The sequence below is a fragment of the Osmia bicornis genome, chromosome 16 (assembly GCF_907164935.1).
Source record: "Osmia bicornis bicornis chromosome 16, iOsmBic2.1, whole genome shotgun sequence".
Taxonomy (NCBI): Eukaryota; Metazoa; Arthropoda; class Insecta; order Hymenoptera; family Megachilidae; genus Osmia; species Osmia bicornis.
In genome coordinates, this window is record NC_060231.1 from 2706715 (window position 1) to 2727667 (window position 20953).

Below are 20953 nucleotides of genomic sequence, written 5' to 3' on the forward strand. Positions count from 1 at the left end.
TGTTGTTTGAAGTTTCGTTTTTGAATTATTAAGGAAAAACTCTGACCAATCCGAGCGCGCGGGCTCAGGGACGGCAGCGTCATGGGCTTTGCCCAGGTACCGAACGAACGCTCTGATTGGCCAGTGTTTTTTGTTAATAACTCGAGAACGAAGACTTAATCAACATTTTGGCAAAGGAAAAAGTTGTTTAGAATCACCATGTCAATCATCCCTAGTCGGTTGTTGACGTAGTCGTTGGACACCCTGTATACAAGCTATATTGAAGCATTTTATAAAAAAATAGTCCAATCATCCAAGATAAGAAAATCACGATCACGATCATGATTTAACTTCATTCACGATCGTGATCGTGATTCTACGATCACTGTGATAAATCACTGTTAGTGATTTTGCACGCCATCTCTAGGGAATAGACTGTTGAACTTGTAGAACATTGCGTTGTGAAATTTGAACTTTACCCGATAGAAACTGCATTTTCATTGCGTGCAATATATCTTGCCGAAGCATCATTGCGACTGATTTCTTTGAATCATGTGATCAATTGTATCTGTATACATTTACATTTTATTTTTCCTAATGAATTCATGAATACTTTTCACCGCTGCTTGTGATATTGTGTTTTACAGAAGCAGAAGGAAATATTATTAGGTGTACAAATTAATTTGGTGCCTTTTCTTTTTTTAATTAATGGCCTATTTTCAAGAAGTTATAATAACTACAATTATTGAATTTATTCTTATCGGTATCATATTCTCGCGCCATTTTTCAAATTCACAAAAGCGCGGGAAAAGTATTCGAATTTAAAATAGTAACTAAGAAAGTGTAATATTAAAGGTGTCGAATTAATCTGTACACCTAATATATAGACAGAGATTTTCTTGTTTCACTCTGCTTAGGCGCTTTTCTATATTTCAATTGTTAAGGTATTATCAGTAATTAATAAAGTTTGAAACTTTTGATTTATTGTAAATCGAAAATCGTACAGAAAATTGATCCCCTACTTCATTATATGCGTCTGTGCGTGTGTTTGATAATTTATGCTATTGCACACTATCATTTATTGTACAGTATATAAGTTGGCGAATAGCAATTTTTGCATTGAAATATCAATTTCCGCACAGGTATAGCATTTGGAAAAAGAATTACAGGTATTCGTGTAGCGTCTGTTGTGAAGAAATAGATTCTACATTAATATAAATGAATTTATTGAGCTAAATATATTTTACAGTTTTCTTTACAATTGAACAATTAATCTCTCTTCTAATTCTTTGCACACAATAATAATAAAAAAATAAAAAAATGTACAATTTTATATATCCCTTTGAACACTAATTAAAACAGTATTAATAGAATAATAAATAGTACACTTGAAGAACAAGATGGAGTAGCCCACAGCAGAGGATATTTCTTATCATTGATACATTATCCTAAGGAGTTGAATGAAATTCGAACCTGTCAGTGGAAAAAATAATCGATGAGCCCAGTACTGTCATGCAACCTTGGCTAGTCCATTGATGATTACAGACCAGATTTGCTGGAGCATAAAAAGGCGACGCCTTTTGACCGCTACCATGTTGCCCTTCGATGAGTCGTAATCACTACCTGGCGATTCTTCTAGCCTATTTCCTGTGTTTATAAAATCTTCATATACCCACCGTTGCCCGTTTACTGTAGTACGACCGGCTTGGAGAACACATCTCCGGTGGTGCGCCTCAAGTTCAGAGGTAAAGGAAGATTCGTGTTTAAATCTGACTGAAACTAGACAAACTCTATTCATTGTGAGACGAAGAGAACCATTGGTAGAGTATACCTGGAACAGTTTTAATTTCAAGGACCAACTTTGCCTGATTTATTCTTAGTTCCTCTCTGAATTCAATGTAAAGTGCTGGTAAATTAATTAGTTATTCATTGAAGTGAAATTACATCAAAGAATATCATCGGTTTAATAATAAAACGGGTTTAATTGTATTTCTGGGCTGTTCGAAGCCATTTCTAGCTATCAAGTCCTCTTTAAGTATCAACTGCTGCAGTGCCAACTAACAGAATAATTAATACAGTTATTGAGAAAAGATAGAAGGTAATGATAGGTGCAAAAAGTACAGACGAGACAGGTAGAAATAATCATTAATGCTTCAGACGTTAGCGAGCATTGAGAGTACAGGGTAGGGATGTGCGGCCCGACTAGTCGAGTCGGTTCGGAAAACATCGGGCGGACTTGGGCGGACGTCCGATACGTGCGTGCAGTCGGGTGGCCCGACTATTTCGGGTTTGGTCGGGTACAGTCGAGCTGATTCGGACGAACTCCCGCGGGGCGCGACCCAACTCTCAAAGTACTTGGTAATACACCCGCCCGAGTCGCCCCGATTTTTTCCGAGCTCTCCCGAGCCCGTAATATCGGGTACCCGCACATCCCTAGTACAGAGTAATCTCTCACTAGTGGACCCAAAGGAAGTGCCGGAACAATAGAATGAAGAAGTCGACATCCCATTTCTGTTATCGTTTACTTGACGTAGGTGGCCCCTTTTTTCTTTTTTACGTGGGGGAAATCTTCCAATGGCATCTCCAGCCCCTCCCCAGGGGGGCTGGAGGTAGTGCGGGATTTTTACTCGCTAAAACCCCCAAGGTGGCCAGTACTGGGGCTATAGAGAGGGCCCCGGGACCTCTGAAGAACACACCAGGACTCCCCCACACGGAGGTGGCCCCTGTGTAATGTGTGTATTTTCACGCACACAGCCGTCTGTGCTGCAGGGGCCACCTCCGTGTCGGAGAGTCCCGGTGTGTTCTTCAGAGGTCCCGGGGCCCTCTCTATAGCCCCAGTACTTACTGGCCACCTTGGGGGTTTTAGCGAGTAAAAATCTCGCACTACCTCCGGCCCCTCCCCAGGGGGGCTGGAGGTGCCTTTGGAAGATTTCCCCCACGTAAAAAAGAAAAAAGGGGCCACCTCCGTCAAGTAAGCGGTGACAGAAATGGGATGCCGACTTCTTCATTCTATTGTTCCGGCACTTCCTTTGGGTCCACTAACAAGAGGATCACCCTGTATGAATGTTGTTCTGTGCAGATGCACCCTCGTGCATTCTATACGCTTGCACTCATGCTTCTCGTGGCTGGTGACGTTGGATGCAACGACAAAACGAAATGGTACGTTGGCCTGCAGACTGTGTTCAAGAATTGTCCGTTGGAGTCTTGGAGGAACGCGGGCCAGGACGAATTTATGGAGAAGCTGAAGAGGTGCATACAGGAGCACGTGTTGGCTGTTCTGGATTCCATCCTCGTGGACGACGTTATACCAGTTTTCGACGGCCTCTACCTAGTGCGATTCCAACAGGGTAGAACGAATTCCACGGATAACTATACCAATAGGTAACTCGCCCTCCAACGGCAATCCGCTTTGTAATTAATTTCATCAGAGAACAGTTAAGAAGTTATTCAAGCTTTCGTACAGGGCGTTCGACAACAGGCGGGAGATTTTTTAAGGGGTGATTCTAGGGCTCTAAATAAGACGAAAATTAAAAATGACGAAATAGCGTTTGCGGCTTTGTTTTCCAGTAATATACGTTTAAAAATTCGAGTGAAAAGCGCCTAAAACCTGCAACCTGCCCAGCAACGACGACTAAACGTCAGGTCAGCAGGGATGGGTACAGTCATAACCAAGAAGAGAAAGCCGAACGCTGCAGTACTGAGAAACTTTTGACTATATACCTTATACATTGCTACAATGGGAAACGTGAGGGCCGTTAGCAGTCCATAGGTATACAGGGTGATCCTCTCGCTAGGGGACTCAAAGGAACACTGGCGACAATGGACCCCTTGACCACACCATAAAGAGGTCCGTATTGGGGACCTACCCGAACCGAGACGACTGTGTGTCTCCATGGTGTCTTCATTGTCGCCAGGTCCTTTGTGTCCCCTAGCGAGAGGATCGCCCTGTATAGTCAAAGCGAGAAACAGAATAGCACGAGGTAAGTTTCTACTATTCATTGATTCTTGGTTATGACTGTATCGACCCCTGCTGACCTGACGTTCAGCCGTCGATGCTGGGCGGGTTGCAGGTTTTAGGCGCTTTTGACTCGAATTTGGAAAGCAAAGTCGCAAACACTATTTCGTCATTCTTAATTTTCGTCTTATTTTGATCCCTTGAATCACCCCTTAAAAAATCTTCCACCTGTCGTCGAACACCCTGTATATCATGAAAGTAATTGTTCGCTGTTTTCTCAGTGAATTAGAGGACGACACAAACTGGACAGCGATGATCTTGAAACGGCTAATACGAGTTCTACGTACACACGTTTTCAAGGTCGACGTGGACCACCTAGTCGACAGCACCCTTTCACCTGTTAACAATTCCGAGACAGAATTAAATGGAAACATATTTGAAGGTTGGACTGCAAATGACAATATGTATTTTAGTTTTAGTATAATATTGATTTTCACTTTCATCCTTGCAATTATATCTGTTGAAACTTTCCTTCCCTTGACAATTGTATGCTTTTATGAAACGTCAGAGCTTCCAGTTTCAAAGTTACTTGGTAGGTTGAAACATTTTAACGGTTTCCATTCTGAAGACATTAAACTAGTATTCTGTTAATATTGTGATATCAGCATGCAGAAGTGGTGTTTTTATCAGGTCGAAGGCGTCGATTTCGTCGCAAATACAACAACGTATTGCCGTTCATGATGATGGGCTTCCTGTTGATGGGTTCCATCCTCGTGCCCATGGGTTTCCAGTTTCTCGCCGTACTGGGTGGCAAAGCGTTATTGCTAGCGAAGATGGCTCTAATACTGTCCAGCATACAGGGGCTGAAGAAAATTGCGACGAACGGTGTGAATTATGGACTGTATCACACCCAGGTGGATGGCTGGCACGACAGAAGCCATATAGAGACACCCTCGCATCTAGATTTACCTTTCCAACCTCATATTCGTCCTTAAACCTCAGGAATATTCCTATTAAACCATTTTCTTTGCTGAGGGAGGTGGCTCAAACTTGATACTTACCGTTAATGCGCTGATATATGAATAAAATGTTTGCAAATTGTGCTTGTTGTTAGAGTATGAAGACTGCTAAAGGTTACTTTCAAAGCGTTCACACTGTAAATAAATGAGAAAATCCGTGTTGGGATGCGAGATAACTGTAAAGGGCTCTCTGTGGTGCGTTAAATGGTACCCGTTATCGTTAACACTATGTAGGATTCTAAAACAGGCTTGGAGACTTTTTCTTCAACTAGCCCCTAGTAGTATGCTTCCCTACAGACACCAAGAGTCCTTCCGGAGCGTCGGCGACGCACGGTATATGTATTTAGAAAATTTCTAAATTTTTAATAATGTTACTTTAAAGAATCTGAAGAACATTAACGCCAATGTAAACGAGGGAAATTAAGAAACGTTTTAACATTATGTGGAATTGTAAGACAGACTTGGAGACATTTTCTTCAACTAGCCCCTTGTAGTATGTTTCCCTACAGACACCAAGAATCCTTTCGGAGAGTCGGCGACGCACGGTACATGTACTTAGAAAATTTCTAAATTTCTAATAATGTTACTTTAAAGAATCTGAAGAACATTAACGCCAATGTAAACGAGGGAAATTAAGAACCGTTTTAACATTATGTAGAATTGTAAGACAGACTTGGAGACATTTTCTTCGACTGGCCCCTTGTAGTATGCTTCCCTACAGACACTAAGAATGCTTCCGAAGTATTTAGAAAATTTTTAAATTTCTAGTAATAAAGTCACGTTGATATCCCTATAACAATTGTTTCCTGGTGAAAAGACACAGGTAACCGTGGTGTCGTTTAAAGAACTTGAAGAACATTAACGCCAATGTAAACAAGGGAAATTAAGAAACGTTTTACTTGAACAAACAATCGACGACAAAGCGAGGGTAAGAGAGCAACTGTGAGTGAAATACCACGGCAAATCTCACGGACGTGATTTAATAAAATTCAGAGGCATCACAGTGAATAATTCAGTTCTTCTTTTCGTTTCGAACGCATCAACTTCTATTCTTGTTTAACGATGAATACACTTTGTATAATCGATAACCTTCGTAAATACGACATCCTCCCATCGCGGTATTCTTATTCATGTTCAATTAAAATATTTATTGCTCTTTCTTCTTCAAGTGTTTCGACCTTCCCACGTTTCTTTCTTAATCCTAAGACCTTCGGATCTTTCTTCTACCATTTCTTTTTTTTACATAGTACACAGAGGTGTTTCAGCTTCAAAAAATAAAGAAGAGGTATCTGAAAATAAAATATGAGGACAGAAAAGATTTTTCTTGTCGTAATATACAGTGGAATAACTTTAAAGCAAAGTAAAATTGTAAAGTTTGGAGAACAAGGAACTGCTAGAATCAATTAAAAAATTACAAAAAATCGTGGATACCTTTTAATTTAATTTTAGATTGCTTTCTAAATTTTTCTGTACGTTTCGTCTCTCTGTGTCACCATTGACCCAGAATAGATTGGAATTCAGATAGAAAAGTCTGAAAATTATACCAGAATCAAGAATCTATGTTATCCTAATGAGACAGGGCCGGCGTGACCTTTTGCGGGGCCTGGTTCAAAAATTTTGTGGAGCCAGAATTCTATACTTAAATTTCACAATAAGGAATTATTTATTATAAGTAGAAAGGATGTTACATATACTTTTTGTAAAATAAATATTACATCATTTTTCTCGCTTTTTTCGCCGCAAAATCTTTGATTGCGTCATCAAAATTGATTGATTGATTGACTTATTGATAACTGAAGATAATTTTTTATTAGTTTCAACCGCGAGTTTTTGTAGATCGCGGGGCCTTTCAAAACGCCGGCCCTGCAATGAGATTAGGGATAAAAGTAATTGGAGCTAAGATAAAATGTTTCCTCCAAAAGTGTGTATAGTACAATCCGCGGTCCTTGGTACAGTTTATAGCCATTACTTGTGCGGATAAACATCATGGTCAGAGGACTTAATTGATCCTGGTCACGAGGCTCGATTCCAAGGGGATGAAACGTAAACGTTTATGTTGCCCATTTCACTTATGGCGGCAGTATTTGAATATCATTCGGATTAAGAAAATCACGATAAAATTGGTGTACAGTGGTTCACCCAAAATAAAATTACCACCTTAACCCATTAACTGCCAAATGTTTTTTTTTGAAATTTTTGGCATAAGTTATATATATGCATATTTTTGGCGCCGCATGGTGTACGTAAAATTCCAAAATCCCCAAATGGGTTACACTAGTGGAATTAATTCTGGACACTTTTAAATTTTTACTTAAATTTCCCAAAATATATAATCATTTATATTTTATATTCTAATCATTGTTTTCTAATTTTAGGGCGTCGCTTATATAAAAAAATCAGTAAAAAGCCATACTTTTAATATACAATAAAAATTACAATTTCAACGCTTCAAAGGAGGTAGAAAAAAATTAATTTCATCCTGTATGCCCATTTCAAAAATAACAACACGGTTTAGATTTTTTAAAATTATTTTAAAAATATTAAGTATAAACATTATAGATTAGAATAAAAATATTACGGTATCAATTTAGCATAGCAGAATATACATTTTCTGCAGAAATATGAAATAAGAATATTTTTATTCAAAGTGTCCAGAATGAATTCCACTGTTGAATTTCATTTTCTCGTATTCTATCGTTTACAAAGTGATTATATATATATGTCGAGCAGTGTCGCTATTTCTGAACAAGATTGTTCATTGTTCTCCCTATTGGCTCATCTCTGAGGCCGTTGTTCTGCTCCTGCAGGAGGTAAATTTCTATTGCACCTCGTTTGTTATCATTTTAGAAGATAAAAGAGGCGACGAGTTAACGGGTGCTGTAAATGCTACAAAGTATAATTTACAATCGGTACTTTATCAATAAAATTCATCGTATGGTTTTGGTACAAAATAATACCTCCTTATTTAATTCTACGCTCATAAGATAGTGACCTATATAGCTGATTTCGTGTTTCTGCCAAGTGTCGTAGTTTGCATATATTAAAAAATAAATTGTACTGATTCCGTGGCCTCTTCAAGATGAACACAATGAACAGCAAGCACCAGTCTTGACTCGTCCCTTCCGCTCGTTTTGTTTCACAGCCAGAACGTATACCTCTGCCTTGTTATCAGTTTTGCTGTGGCGAAACGTTTCGAGTGCACTCGCAAGCTCGCTTTCTGCAAGATAAAAATCATTAATTTCACTTGGTGATTTATAGAAGGGAGAAGAGGAACCTCCCCTTTTACCAAAAGGTAAATGAGAAACTAGATGTTAACTATATTCTTCCTTACCGTAGCTTGTTGCATAGTGCCTTTTTTCTTTTAATACAGTATACCAGGTCCCTGGGGTCATTATATTCTCTAGGTAACTTTTCCTTTGATTTACATACTAGCAAGTTTGTTTTTCAATCTTTTATAATGTTCCCTCTAAGCTAATGACATGCAGAATCCTAATGCACCAACTTTCTTCTCTATTTATGACATCTTAGTTGAATAAAATGGTATAAAAAATTTCTTCTCTGGTTAAATGGTTATTAAAGTGCATCAACCCATAGAGATAAGGTTTTCTTTTAATTCTACTTAAATTCCTAAATGGGACTTATGAGGTTAGGCCTCTCTAGAATTTTGAAAAAATCGTAATTTGTTTTTTTGCTTAAAAGGTGCCTTAATGTCTTAAAAATGTGGGAAACATCTCTAAGTACTCGAATTCCGAATTCTGCCGCAGCCCCTTCCGGTATGCAGCAAGCATTACTGAAAACCTGAAACGCATTTTTCAAACTGGCCGGACTCATAAATCAAAATAGATCATCACCAATCGATTTGAAAATTTACCAGTATATTCAAAACTAAATTCTCTACCGAATTACGTAGGATTTTTTCATTATATTTCATAGTTCTTTTGTTATAAATAATTTTCTGGTGATTTCTTCTTGAAATACCATTTTTGCAAAAATCAATATATTAAAATATCCTACGTAGTTCGATAGCTGTTCTCATGTATAATCGAAAATATTTTGGTTTTTTATCCTAAGTTAAAAATTCCAGGAGCTGCTTAGCCCTACAAAAAATAGGCATCATCTAAGAAATGCTACAGAGCTCATATTTTCACTTGAATCACTGTACAAAAATTAATTTTTAGAGTTTATTAGTTTATTAGGAATTGGGATTTATTCCATCATTTAAAAAAAAAATTCCCAAAATATGCCTATTTTTTCTTGCTCTATAGTGACCTAACCCCTTAACTCTACTTAAATCCCCAAATGAAACTTATGGTAGAAAATGAGTTAAGTAATTTGAACAGTGAAATGGCTGTTTAAACACTGGAATATTCTACTGTACAAAAAATTATTTCTTGCTCTATAGTGGCCTAACCCTATAACTCTACTTAAATCCCCAAATGAAACTTATGGTAGAAAATGAGTTAAGTAATTTGAACAGTGAAGTGGCTGTTTAAACACTGGAATATTCTACTGTACAACAAATTATTTCTTGCTCTATAGTGGCCTAACCCTATAACTCTACTTAAATCTCCAAATGAAACTTATGGTAGAAAATGAGTTAAGTAATTTGAACAGTGAAATGGCTGTTTAAACACTGGAATATTCTACTGTACAACAAATTATTTCTTGCTCTATAGTGGCCTAACCCTATAACTCTACTTAAATCCCCAAATGAAACTTATGGTAGAAAATGAGTTAAGTAATTTGAACAGTGAAATGGCTGTTTAAACACTGGAATATTCTACTGTACAAAAAATTATTTCTTGCTCTATAGTGGCCTAACCCTATAACTCTACTTAAATCCCCAAATGAAACTTATGGTAGAAAATGAGTTAAGTAATTTGAACAGTGAAATGGCTGTTTAAACACTGGAATATTCTACTGTACAAAAAATTATTTCTTGCTCTATAGTGGCCTAACCCTATAACTCTACTTAAATCCCCAAATGAAACTTATGGTAGAAAATGAGTTAAGTAATTTGAACAGTGAAAATTCTACTGTACAAAAAATTATTTCTTGCTCTATAGTGGCCTAACCCTATAACTCTACTTAAATCCCCAAATGAAACTTATGGTAGAAAATGAGTTAAGTAATTTGAACAGTGAAATGGCTGTTCTACTGTACAACAAATTATTCTGTCATCAGCAATTTATTCATCTCTTCGCCCTCTGTCTCCTATAAAGAACTCCCTATCGTCTATTCAACTAATCAGTCGAGGATGTATCATCTGCTTATTGACTTTGAACAAATTGTCATAGAGCAGGTCGTCACACCTGGTCCTCGGCGAGGAGTCGCGTGTAGAAATTCTTTGTTGAAAAGTTATCACCGTTATCGTCGTCGGTGTAACACAGCAAGTGCTTGGGGATGCGCAGCGTGGACGAATCGCGAGCTGGACTAGCGGCTATAAGAGGGACGCCGCGCGTCGCGACGCCACACAATCTCCGGTTGGTCCTGAAGCGACACTCGACACTCGTGCATAAGCAGATTCGGTGCTGAAGGAAAGGACGAATATCCAGCTCCTCCGCTTCTTCCAAGTGGGTCCAGGAACTTCCGGTTCCCGTTTCAAGAAACCATGTCCTTGGTCGGGTCTGAACGTCGTTTGACGCGGTTGTTACTCGTCGTCGTCGGCCTCTCGAACGTTGTTTCCGCCGTGATCAAAGGGAACACTGATTATCAGCAGTATCAGCAACAGGTAAGGTGCTCTATCATTTCTCAGACACCTGGAAAACAAGTTTGAATTAGTGTCTGCTTTCTTAGAGATAAATTTGTTGCAATATGTAAACAATTTGTTTTCGTACGTTTAATCAACTGGTTTGGAGACTCGTCAGAGCAAGGGATTAATCACTGAATAATGAACAGATCCTAATGACATAAAGAATTAGAAGAATTAGAATTAAAATTAGAAAAAATAGAATTAAAATTAGAAAAATTAGAATTAAAATTAGAAGAATTTAGAATTTAGAAATGAGATAAAAAATGGTACGTTTTGTAATAATATTTGTGTTCAATGCTATCCTTTTAATTGGAACTCCAGATAATGTAATTTTTTCTTCCGTATGTTTTTTGATACGATTATAGTTGCCGGATCTAATAATCAGGCGATCCCAATTTGATTCTGCGTGACACGCACGGTTTCCTGAAAAGAATACCAATAACGAAGTTCTGATCGATCATTACTCGGACGATGCTTACATTTCCCTCCCTTTGTCATGGCAATTAGTTGCTCGAGTACTTCAAAGTAAACAGCACACGTTAGGCTTCGCATACATCCCTTCCCCTGCCTCGAGGAATCCTTGAATGCAGATTTCCTATATTACCTTTCAAAAAGATTCATTGAGACGAAAGATAAAATTTCGTTTCATTGGAATTCAATATTTTTTCAGAGAAGACATAAGTAAATTTTGTAAATCAGTATTTAATATTTTCAACAAAAAATATATGTAATTTTAATCCTAATCCTAAATTTTCCCTTTTTTGGGAATGTGGGATACGTTTCGCGTCCCTTTGTCTTTCTAGGGTGGCGCAATCTAGGGACATTATGTAATTTTAATTCTGCTATTTTTCTGTTCTCTCTTGAATAACTCGAAGAAAGTGTATATTAGATTACAGTTTCTGGAACCACCCTGACTATAACTCAATTTTTTCAACAAAGTTCTCCAGAAAGTTGATCCTACAAATATAGGGAGTCTCTAACATTTTCAGTTTTATATACCATCCATAAACCAGCCTGAAATAGTAAGAAATGAGATAAGAGTTCCATTAAAAAGATAAACATTTTTATGAGATTTTCATTAAGAATTTCCATAAAATTAACGCTAAAGATTCTTCCATAATCGCATTAATCACTCCAGTCGAGTTTCTTGACGAAGAAAAATTCCCTGTATCTCGAAACTTGCCGGTTGACCTTCCACCAAGGTCATCTATTTCATTTTGTTCGAAACGAAGGGAGCGGTAATCTTATTACCGAAAACATATATATATGTTTTCGCGTTCATAGAAATACAAGCTTCGGTTTGATGAAATTCTGTGTTACAGAGAATTGAATGGCATACAATAATTCTGTATAGAAATCCCTTTCGTAATCCAAACTGAACTGAGTGGATTGTGACGCGCGTTTCGTTTCCGTGTTGCCCTCCGTGGTTAAAAAAAAAAAAAATTGATAAGGGAATTTGTAAAACCACGTATCTGAATATTTTGCAATTACAAAGACCGACGAAGCATTATTATATTCCTTCAAACAAACGTAGAATCACGTATTTCAGTGATTGCATCTTTCGATAAGATATCCACTGTTTTCAGCGGCTCTTTAGACCAGAGTTTCCCAAACTTTTTCTGCAATCGAACGCTTCGCAAACCCGGAAATTTTAACGGAACACTTAGCTTAATTTTTAGGTTGGGTAATTTCTACTAGTAAAAATTAAAAAAAATGTTACTAAAACATATTATTTATTTAGTAATTATTTTTAAATACAAAACTTTCCAAATTGTCGCGGAACACCTATTTAGGTTAGGTTTAGGAACATAGTTTGGGAAACCCTGCTTTAGACTATACAAATTGTTAAATGTTTTGTGTTGATACGTGTTGCACGAGTGTTTTACATTTTAAGTAATATTTTTCACTGTGTCACAGTGTACCTATTAATATAATTTGTGTTATATGAAGATCTGATCAACTTTGAGATTTTTATACCATATAAACTGAATAATGGATGCTTTTACCTACATTGAACATTAATCTAATTATCTAAAACTTATTGGATCAATAAAAATATTATTATGCCAAGTACTTTTTTTGTTCCTAATACATATATGATTCACTCCAATAAATCAGATTGTTCTTAAATTACATTGTTCTTGAAGCATCCTTGAATATAAATTTTTTATAAATTTTCAACTTTATAATATTATTAATAATTTTGTTACGCGGCTGCGTGCAAGCATATTATCTTCTACGATGAACATTCATAACTCGAAAACGGATGCTCGGCAATCTTTTATGCGTTTCCAAGCCTTATCGAGAGCGCCGTTAGGTTTGGCGACCTGCAAAGTGAAATTACTTGTTGTCAGTGTAAACGGAATTTATGCGCTCGGGTAACACGCGAAAAATCGAGTGGCAACGTACTTGGAAGTTATAACTAGCAGATCAAGGTAACAAAGTTATATAGTGCTTCAACTTCTGCGCTATCGCGTTTTGAATATCGCGCCATTCCGCATGCAGGATTTTTCTGGATAACCGTCCTGCGATAAATATAGAAAAATAAATATATTACATTTAACTTATAGTGGGTGGTATTGAGTAAAAAAAGAATTATAACTGTCAATTTAATTTTATGCATTTTTGTAATAATATTACCATAATATTACTATAATGCAAACTTCATTCAGTAGTATTGAATTTACTTCGGTAACGTTATAATATCTGGAATATTTTTTTATGATTTCAATATTTCAGATTGCATCTTTCAATTTCCCTTCCATCTTACTGTCAATTGATCATTTTGATATTCGAACCAGTATTATTTAATTTATATCCTCTGAAACAAAAAGTAACTCGTTTTGAAACAACCGTCACAAGGTGAATCCGTGTCATCGCAAATATTTACAACGGCTGTTCCATTGTTTGCACATCGATTGTATATTCTTAGTCTATCGTAAATCGCCGCCAATGTGTCTGGTTAACGCGTAATTTGAAATTTAAAAAATGATTTCGATACATCGCTCTTCGATACATTATCGCTTACAATTTCAAATTCGAAATTTCGAACATACAGTTTGATCGAGGTTTCATTAGAGAATATTAATGAAATTTTGCTGTTTGATCAAGAAGGAATTAATTTGCAAGCTCAGTTCCGGTTATATAATACAATTGTTACAATGGCAAATATTTTGTACAAATATAACCTCAAAGTTAAAACACGCGACGAGAATTGAACTCGTGGGCGTGCTGTTCGTTTTAATATAACGTTTATGAAACATCCGTATTATGTAAAGAAGAAATATTACTAGCAATAATACTTACTAGAAATGATCAAATATTAAATAAACTTCAATTATATTAAATTATTTAAAGTAACTTTTCCTTAAAAAGTCTAGTCAATTTAGAGTCTAATATATTTTAAATATATTCATGAACCGGAAGTAATGATTATTTTCCCGTAAATGGCGGAACTTTACAAATTTCAACTGTGCGATGGGTCGGTAAATAAAGTTTCATCTTTGTTCAAAGTATTTAACTATGAATTTAAAGTTATCGAACATTTGAAACGAAAAGGAAATTGGTGTGTAGTCTATTCTAAAGGATCATATTGTATCTTTAGGAATATTGTGAGGTTATTTATAACCTTTAAATAATCTTTGGTCAGGACAACGTGAGTCATTGATATAATTTTTTTTTATCAAAACTGGTAACTTAATTCCATTTTCTTCCCTTTATCAATGACTTTTGTAATATTTTTATTTTAGATATTTGAGCTTATCAGTTTGCAATACATTATGCTGATTTTATTTATGAAGAGATGCACTGAGAACATTATCGACGATCGCAACGGCAACGAATCGACGTTGCAAAGAAAATTTATGAGACATTTTTCATGCTCGACAAATTCGATTCGTTCGTATATCTAGGATACACATTGTAAATAGATTTCGTAGAGAGTGTGATTATAATAATCATCTCCTCCGGGAAAATATTCTCCAATATTTATGTATGAAATTGACAGGGCCGGCCCTTCACATATATGATATAAAAAAAGTATCTCAAATAAAATTTATAAAATTAACATTAAAGCTTGTATAACTAATTTAGATTTCCATTTACATCGATTAATATTCAAGTAAACCCTTCTTGCATTCTTAGACGCAAAATCGTCTTATGTGGGCCCTGGTCCTCGGGGGTCCTAGGCGGCCGCCTAGTTTGCCTAGGCCCAGGGCCGGCCCTGGAAATTGAATCGCATCTCACTAGAATACCAAATCTTCATAGAAATAGTACCAAACAATCGTAATAGGTTATAACAAAAAGATTGTATATTTTTAAATATTTTTAATGTTCATAATTCAAACGATTGATGTTTAAATATTTATTATCATACATTAAGCTCTGAAATTCTGTACAGTTCATATTAAATCCCTGATACACGTGCGTACATGGAATGGACAAGGATAGCGTTAATGCGTAACATTTGCTGCTTCTGAACAGATTATGTAACAATTGATCACGTTTCAGTTTATAACAAGTTTCACTATTTTCAATAAAGTAAACCATGAGCATCTATTTTTGGAAGTATTTCATCTTATTTGCTTTCTGATACCATTTAAATTACCTATCTTTAATACCGTTATAATTAGGTGGTTTATCGTTGATATACAATTTAATACCGAAGAGAATGCAGGGGAAAGGGATTGAGAATATAAAAGGCTTGTTGAAAGGCAGGGAGTTTCTTCATTGGCCACCTGCGAAGCAATTCGTTGAATTTCATTTCTCTGTAAGGCGGAAATGTAATCGTAAAACAGTGCCTCGGGGAATATAATTCCTTTCATCCGTTAATATTTCCGTTAGCTGAGACTTCATCTCTTGCAATTCATCGGAGATCGACAAATTGTCACCGGGAAAAGTAATTTCATATTTTCTTTCTGTGCACCTTGAAAGGTGTTTTCCTTTCCCTGAAAGGGACATTATTCAGACTTTTACTTCTTGATCTTATCAATATGTATGGGATTAGAGATTAAGAAATTTTTATCAATCTTGTTAATTAGTATAATGTTGCAGTTCGTGATTACAATATTTTCTATATTCTACACTAATGGAATTAATTCTGGACACTTTTAAATTTTTACTTAAATTTCGCATTTATTCAAATTATTTAATATACAATCATTTATATTTTATATTCTAATCATTGTTTTCTAATTTAGGGCGTTGCTTATATAAAAAAAGCAGCCATACTTTTAATATACAATAAAAATTACAATTTCAACGCATCAAGGGAGGTAGAAAGAAATTAATAGTTTGTTGGATATCCTTTCATCCTGTGATTGGCTATTTCACATCGTGTTGCCAGGCGCGAAAACAAAAATAACAATACAGTTTAGATTTTTTTTAATTAAAATTTTAAAACATTTACAAACCAAATCATGTGAAAATATTAAATATAAACATTACAGATTATAATAAAAATATTACGGTATCAATTTAGCATAGCAGAATATACATTTTTTGCACAAATATGAAATAAAGAATATTTTTATTCTGTGTCCAGAATTAATTCCACCAGTGTATATTCTTTTCTATATTTTGTAGTCTATATTTTCTATTTTCTATTTTCTGTATTCAGCAGGATTGCAGACAGATAGTAATTATGTCCACCAGTGACGATCGTAATATCCGTATGTCGATCAAGATGTTTCCATTGAATATCACACGATAGAATAGACATTTCCCTCGAATCATGTATTCATCGAACACGAATGGTTTTTGTTTTATAATAACATACATATGTATGTGGAGGATCGTTTCAGGGAAGCGATTAGCATGTTAAAAATATCTTAACTTCACCGTATTTAATCAATCATTAAACATGGATGCTAAATTTATTCATACGAAGTAATTGAACAGTAAATGGAAGAGGATGAAGGTTGAAGAGAACATTGTGATAGATCATTGGTAATATAAAAGGAACCGAATGGATCTTAAATCACATTGTTCTTTCATTCCGTGGACGAACAAAAATGATAGCCCCCATTCTTCTTCTCGCGTCGCGCGTCGAATCAAATTAACTTCAGGGGATATTGAATTCTGCTATAGTTTTTCATACACAGATATAACAGATAAATTGATCGAGAAACGAAAAGGTTGATAAGCAGGGCCGACCCTGGGCCTAGGCAGACTAGGCTACCGTCTAGGGCCCCTCAAGGTCTAGGGACCCCATAAAACGATTTTGTTATATATGTGAAGGGGCCCTTTTTCGGAGCTCGTCTCGGACCCCCGAAATCTCAATTATTCTAAATCTAAAATTGCAATTATTAATGATGCTTTAAAAGACCATATTGCAATTATTCTAAATCTAGAATTGCAATTATTAATAATGCTTTGAAAGGCCATATTGCAATTATTAATAATGCTTTGAAAGACCATATTGCAATTATTCTAAATCCAAAATTGCGATTATTAATGATGTTTTGAAAGGTCATGTTGCAATTATTCTAAATCTAAAATTGCAATTATTAATAATGCTTTGAAAGACCATATTGCAATTATTCTAAATCTAAAATTGCGATTATTAATGATGTTTTGAAAGGTCATGTTGCAATTATTCTAAATCTAAAATTGCAATTATTAATAATGTTTTGAAAGGCAGGGCCGGCCCTGGGCCTAGGCAGATTAGACGGCCGCCTAGGGCCCCGCAATGTCTAGGGACCCCATAAGACGATTTTGCGTCTAACTAACGTAAGAATGCTAGAAGAACAATGTATACTTGAATATTAATCGATGTAAAAGCAAATCTAATCTTAATGTTAATTTTATAAATTTTATTTGAGCTATTTTTCTTTATGTCATATATGCAAAGGGGCCCCTTTTCGAAGTTCGTCTCGAACTCCCGAAATCTCAGGGTCGGCCCTGTTGATAAGTTTGTTTAAAAAATGATATTCCTTTTTTAAAAGTATCTTAAACTGACTAGATTTTCTTTTGTTTCTGTAGTTTCCTGGAGAACGTTTCTCAAAGGATTTTTATCGCCCGGATTTCAAGAATGGCTTGTTTAATACTTACAGACGTTTTAAACCAGTCACAGGTATAATATATTAAACGGAAAATAATAAAACTTGAAAAACCTTCAATTTCTATCTCGCAATCAATTTTAATCAAACGCATGATTTATTACAACAAAATACATCTTTATTTTCTTCTATAGATTGCATGTTTGTTACATCAGAGCCGGGATCCTTTATATACACTTCAGAAAGCAACGACGAAAAGGTTTGCGGAATTTATTTTCTGGCTGGTCCTGATGAAAAAGTGGAGGTTAATTTCATCAGCTTCGACGTGCCCTGCGAACACCATGGACTTGTCTCGGTAAACAAAGAGAAAAAAAACCTAGATATAGTGAAACGTCGACACCTGTATCGTGCGGAAAATTAACTGATATAAAAGAAACCAATGTACTATTTGCGGCGACTACCATGTATTTTTCTACCCGCGTAGGTGGTCGATGGCTGGGAATTAAACGGCGAGGTGTTCCCCAGCGAAATAGATCATCGATTGCCGCTGAAGCAGAGGAGCACTGAATTCTGTGGTAAAAATGTCGGCATGAAAAGAACGTTCGTTAGCTCGCAGAACGTTGCCGTCATACAATACAGAATTCCAAAAGCTGGAAAGGGTTTCACTTTGCTGGCTAGATTTATAAAAAATCCTAGACGTAAGTTTCAATTACATATAAATTATTTAAACATTTCTTTGCCCAATCAATAAATTTTAACACTTGAAGACAATGATTAACGCTGTTAAGTTTCAAAACTTGAAAGTAAATTGATAATAATTCTAGAATTCAAAATCAAGGAAACGAAAGCTTTTATTATACACACAAAGGGTTTGTAGTTTAATAACTACAGCTCTGATAAGGAATGAAAATAAATTATAGAGGGATGAATTAATAATTTTAGACTTGGAAAGGAAAGACACGAAAGCCTTCGTTGTGATAAAATTAATTCTGCAGAGACTATGGTTGATGCTGTGAAGCTTCAAATATTAATAGTAAATTAATAACAATTTTAGAATTATGAGAAGCAAGGAAATGAAAGCTTTCGTTATTTATACAGAAGGTTTGCTGTTTGATTCAGCATTCATTGTCCCTGTTTCCTTTGAATCGTGCCCCAAGAAATACGCAGAATGGTATAAATAATTCTTAATCATTTTGCAGCCTGCAACGTCCTGGCAACGCGCATAAGCGAACCGTTTACGCTTCGTAATTACGGCAGACGGATAAATTGCACCTACGTAGCGCTGTATCCAGGAAACGTCCAAGTAATCGCGCTGGAGGTCGGCGTATCTAATTTCCTTGGTTCCGTTCGCACCACTGAAACTGGAACTTTGCAGAAAGTTCGTACTCTTTCCCTCGAAGATCATAGATCCTAGATTATACGGTCGATTAAGTTTAATCGTCTCAAATTACTCCAACTAGTCCCTTCTGTATTTCTACCCTATTTCCTCCTGACAATGTATGTAGTCGTTAACATACTCCAATTATTTAGGACAGAAGTTACTATTGAACTATCTCTCTTCACCTTACAATAGTATATTATTAAAGTAGCTAATAATTTTTATATGAACGTTAGGCTCGATTATTGATTGCAAAATGTTGATTTTTAGTGTGAGGAAACCAGTCCAAACGACCGAGTGGTAATAGGAGGTAGCTACGGCTTGGACACGTCTAAAGTTCAGATAGTTGATTCTATTTGTGGAATAGATTCTAAACCAGGTAATACGGTTAATAACTTCGGGCATCGTATCGATTTCAATTGGAAAATAACTGGAGGAGACTCCCACGGATATCGGTGTAGCCGTGCGATCAAATCAAACAATCTAAAGCCCATTGGAAAGGGCTCATTATAAGATAATCCTTGCAAGTCAATACTTAAGGGTGACATTATAATTCCAATTATTTCAATCATTTAATCTATGGAAGTTTCTCCTAGTTAAGTTCTATTTTCTTCAGATATCTATGAACTTTGAAAAGTTAAGATGAATCATACACAGGTGGAATTAATTCTGGACATTTTATTTCATATTTGTGCAGAAAATGTATATTCTGCTATGCTAAATTGATACCGGAATATTTTTATTTTAATCTATAATGATTTGGTTTGTGAATGTTTGAAAATTTTAATTTAAAAAAATCTAAACTGTGTTGCTATTTTTGAAATGGGCATGCAGGATGAAATTAATTTTTTTCTACCTCTTTTGATTTGTTGAAATTGTAATTTTTATTGTGTATTAAAATTATGGCTGTAAATGGTATTTTTACTGATTTTTTTTATATAATCGATTATATATTAAATAATTTGAATAAATTTAACTGTCCAGAATTAAATTCCACTAGTGTGGAGTTCAGAAAAATTAAACAAAAATGTTCTTCATTTCAGATTATCACGAGCTGGTGGAGTACGGTGTCACCTCTGTGCGATTAATATCCAGCGGCTTCTTCGAGAACTCTGTCACTGTTGAAATTCAGCCGCTCAAAGATGACTTATTCGACACGAATATTAGTATTTAATCGGTGTACACCATGAAAACTTCATCGTTGCCGCTTGAAGTTATGTAACTTCATTGTAAATTGCATTTATTATCAAAATGAATCTGACAAAGGTCCCAAGATTTTAGTCTACTCGAGAAATCAGTTCGTTGAGTCCCTTTAAATTATACAAATATACTTTGGATCTTGCTGTTATACTTTATAAATAAATATAATATATATAAATTATTTATTAATATATATATGTATATATATTAATAATCAATTATTACTATTTTTTACTATTATTATTATTTAATATAATTTAAATAGCCTGTTGTGTGAGTGGATGTATTTTATTGCGAGATCATTTCTTATTAATTAATGCTCAAATCTTGGAAGTCTGCATTGAGTGTAAAAATAATTTATGTTCTTTCTCTGAAACGATTCATGATTCGATAGAGCGTATACCTTGTGATAAATGGATTTCAATACGTGTTGAATGTGTAGATCTCTGTCAATAGTATAAACACACGATAACTGAGTACGTTTTAGAAATTTAGAGGAATGCCTTGATTTTTTATTCCTGTAAAAGCTAGATTGGCTGACATGTGCCAATTGCTTTTAACAACTGAATAAATATTAGTTACTCGTCCAGTGTTCATTTATTTATTACTGCTAATATGTTTATTTATATTCACTCACTGAACAAGCTGAGCAATTCTACAGTAGTAAGTAAG

At 35.5% G+C, this 20953-nt stretch overlaps 2 protein-coding genes and 2 long non-coding RNA genes across 6 annotated transcripts; 2 read left to right on the forward strand and 2 right to left on the reverse strand.

The window, feature by feature from the left end:
* The first annotated feature begins 1669 nt into the window (after positions 1-1669).
* On the forward strand, positions 1670-5969 carry LOC114877881. Of its 3 annotated transcripts, none has more exons than XM_029191000.2 (4): positions 1670-1724; positions 3059-3360; positions 4216-4376; positions 4625-5969. In XM_029191000.2, the coding sequence occupies exons 2-4, from the start codon at positions 3059-3061 to the stop codon at positions 4927-4929; spliced, it is 768 nt and encodes a 255-aa protein (XP_029046833.2). In that variant the 5' UTR covers positions 1670-1724; the 3' UTR covers positions 4930-5969. The 3 variants fall into 3 exon arrangements, with proteins under 3 accessions (XP_029046833.2, XP_029046835.2, XP_029046834.2); XM_029191002.2 differs by lacking the exon at positions 1670-1724 and adding an exon at positions 1736-1799; XM_029191001.2 differs by lacking the exon at positions 1670-1724 and adding an exon at positions 1813-2077.
* Positions 5970-7847: 1878 nt separating this feature from the next.
* LOC114877888 lies at positions 7848-9448 on the reverse strand. Its single transcript, XR_003789649.2, has 2 exons — positions 8285-9448; positions 7848-8170 (listed from the first exon to the last, which is right to left on the reverse strand). It is a non-coding gene; the product is annotated as an uncharacterized LOC114877888 (long non-coding RNA).
* An 871-nt stretch (positions 9449-10319) lies between these two features.
* On the forward strand, positions 10320-20870 carry LOC114877880 (corticotropin-releasing factor-binding protein). The gene is made up of 7 exons (XM_029190999.2): positions 10320-10684; positions 17687-17777; positions 17898-18058; positions 18188-18401; positions 18903-19081; positions 19352-19460; positions 20125-20870. The coding sequence occupies exons 1-7, from the start codon at positions 10565-10567 to the stop codon at positions 20253-20255; spliced, it is 1005 nt and encodes a 334-aa protein (XP_029046832.1). The 5' UTR covers positions 10320-10564; the 3' UTR covers positions 20256-20870.
* LOC114877889 lies at positions 10624-14727 on the reverse strand. The gene is made up of 7 exons (XR_003789650.2): positions 14012-14727; positions 13346-13526; positions 13115-13230; positions 11185-13032; positions 10976-11128; positions 10791-10854; positions 10624-10712 (listed from the first exon to the last, which is right to left on the reverse strand). It is a non-coding gene; the product is annotated as an uncharacterized LOC114877889 (long non-coding RNA).
* Positions 20871-20953: the final 83 nt, after the last annotated feature.

Excerpts from the sequence above, each read along its gene's own strand:
- LOC114877881 (XM_029191000.2), top strand. The coding sequence starts at position 3,059 with ATGCACCCTCGTGCATTCTATACGCTTGCACTCATGCTTCTCGTGGCT. Across the intron at positions 3,361-4,215 it reads ACGGATAACTATACCAATAG|TGAATTAGAGGACGACACAA; the intron begins GTAACTCGCCCT and ends CTGTTTTCTCAG. Across the intron at positions 4,377-4,624 it reads AAATGGAAACATATTTGAAG|GTCGAAGGCGTCGATTTCGT; the intron begins GTTGGACTGCAA and ends TGTTTTTATCAG.
- LOC114877880 (XM_029190999.2), top strand. The coding sequence starts at position 10,565 with ATGTCCTTGGTCGGGTCTGAACGTCGTTTGACGCGGTTGTTACTCGTC. Across the intron at positions 10,685-17,686 it reads ATCAGCAGTATCAGCAACAG|TTTCCTGGAGAACGTTTCTC; the intron begins GTAAGGTGCTCT and ends TTGTTTCTGTAG. Across the intron at positions 19,461-20,124 it reads TGGAATAGATTCTAAACCAG|ATTATCACGAGCTGGTGGAG; the intron begins GTAATACGGTTA and ends TCTTCATTTCAG.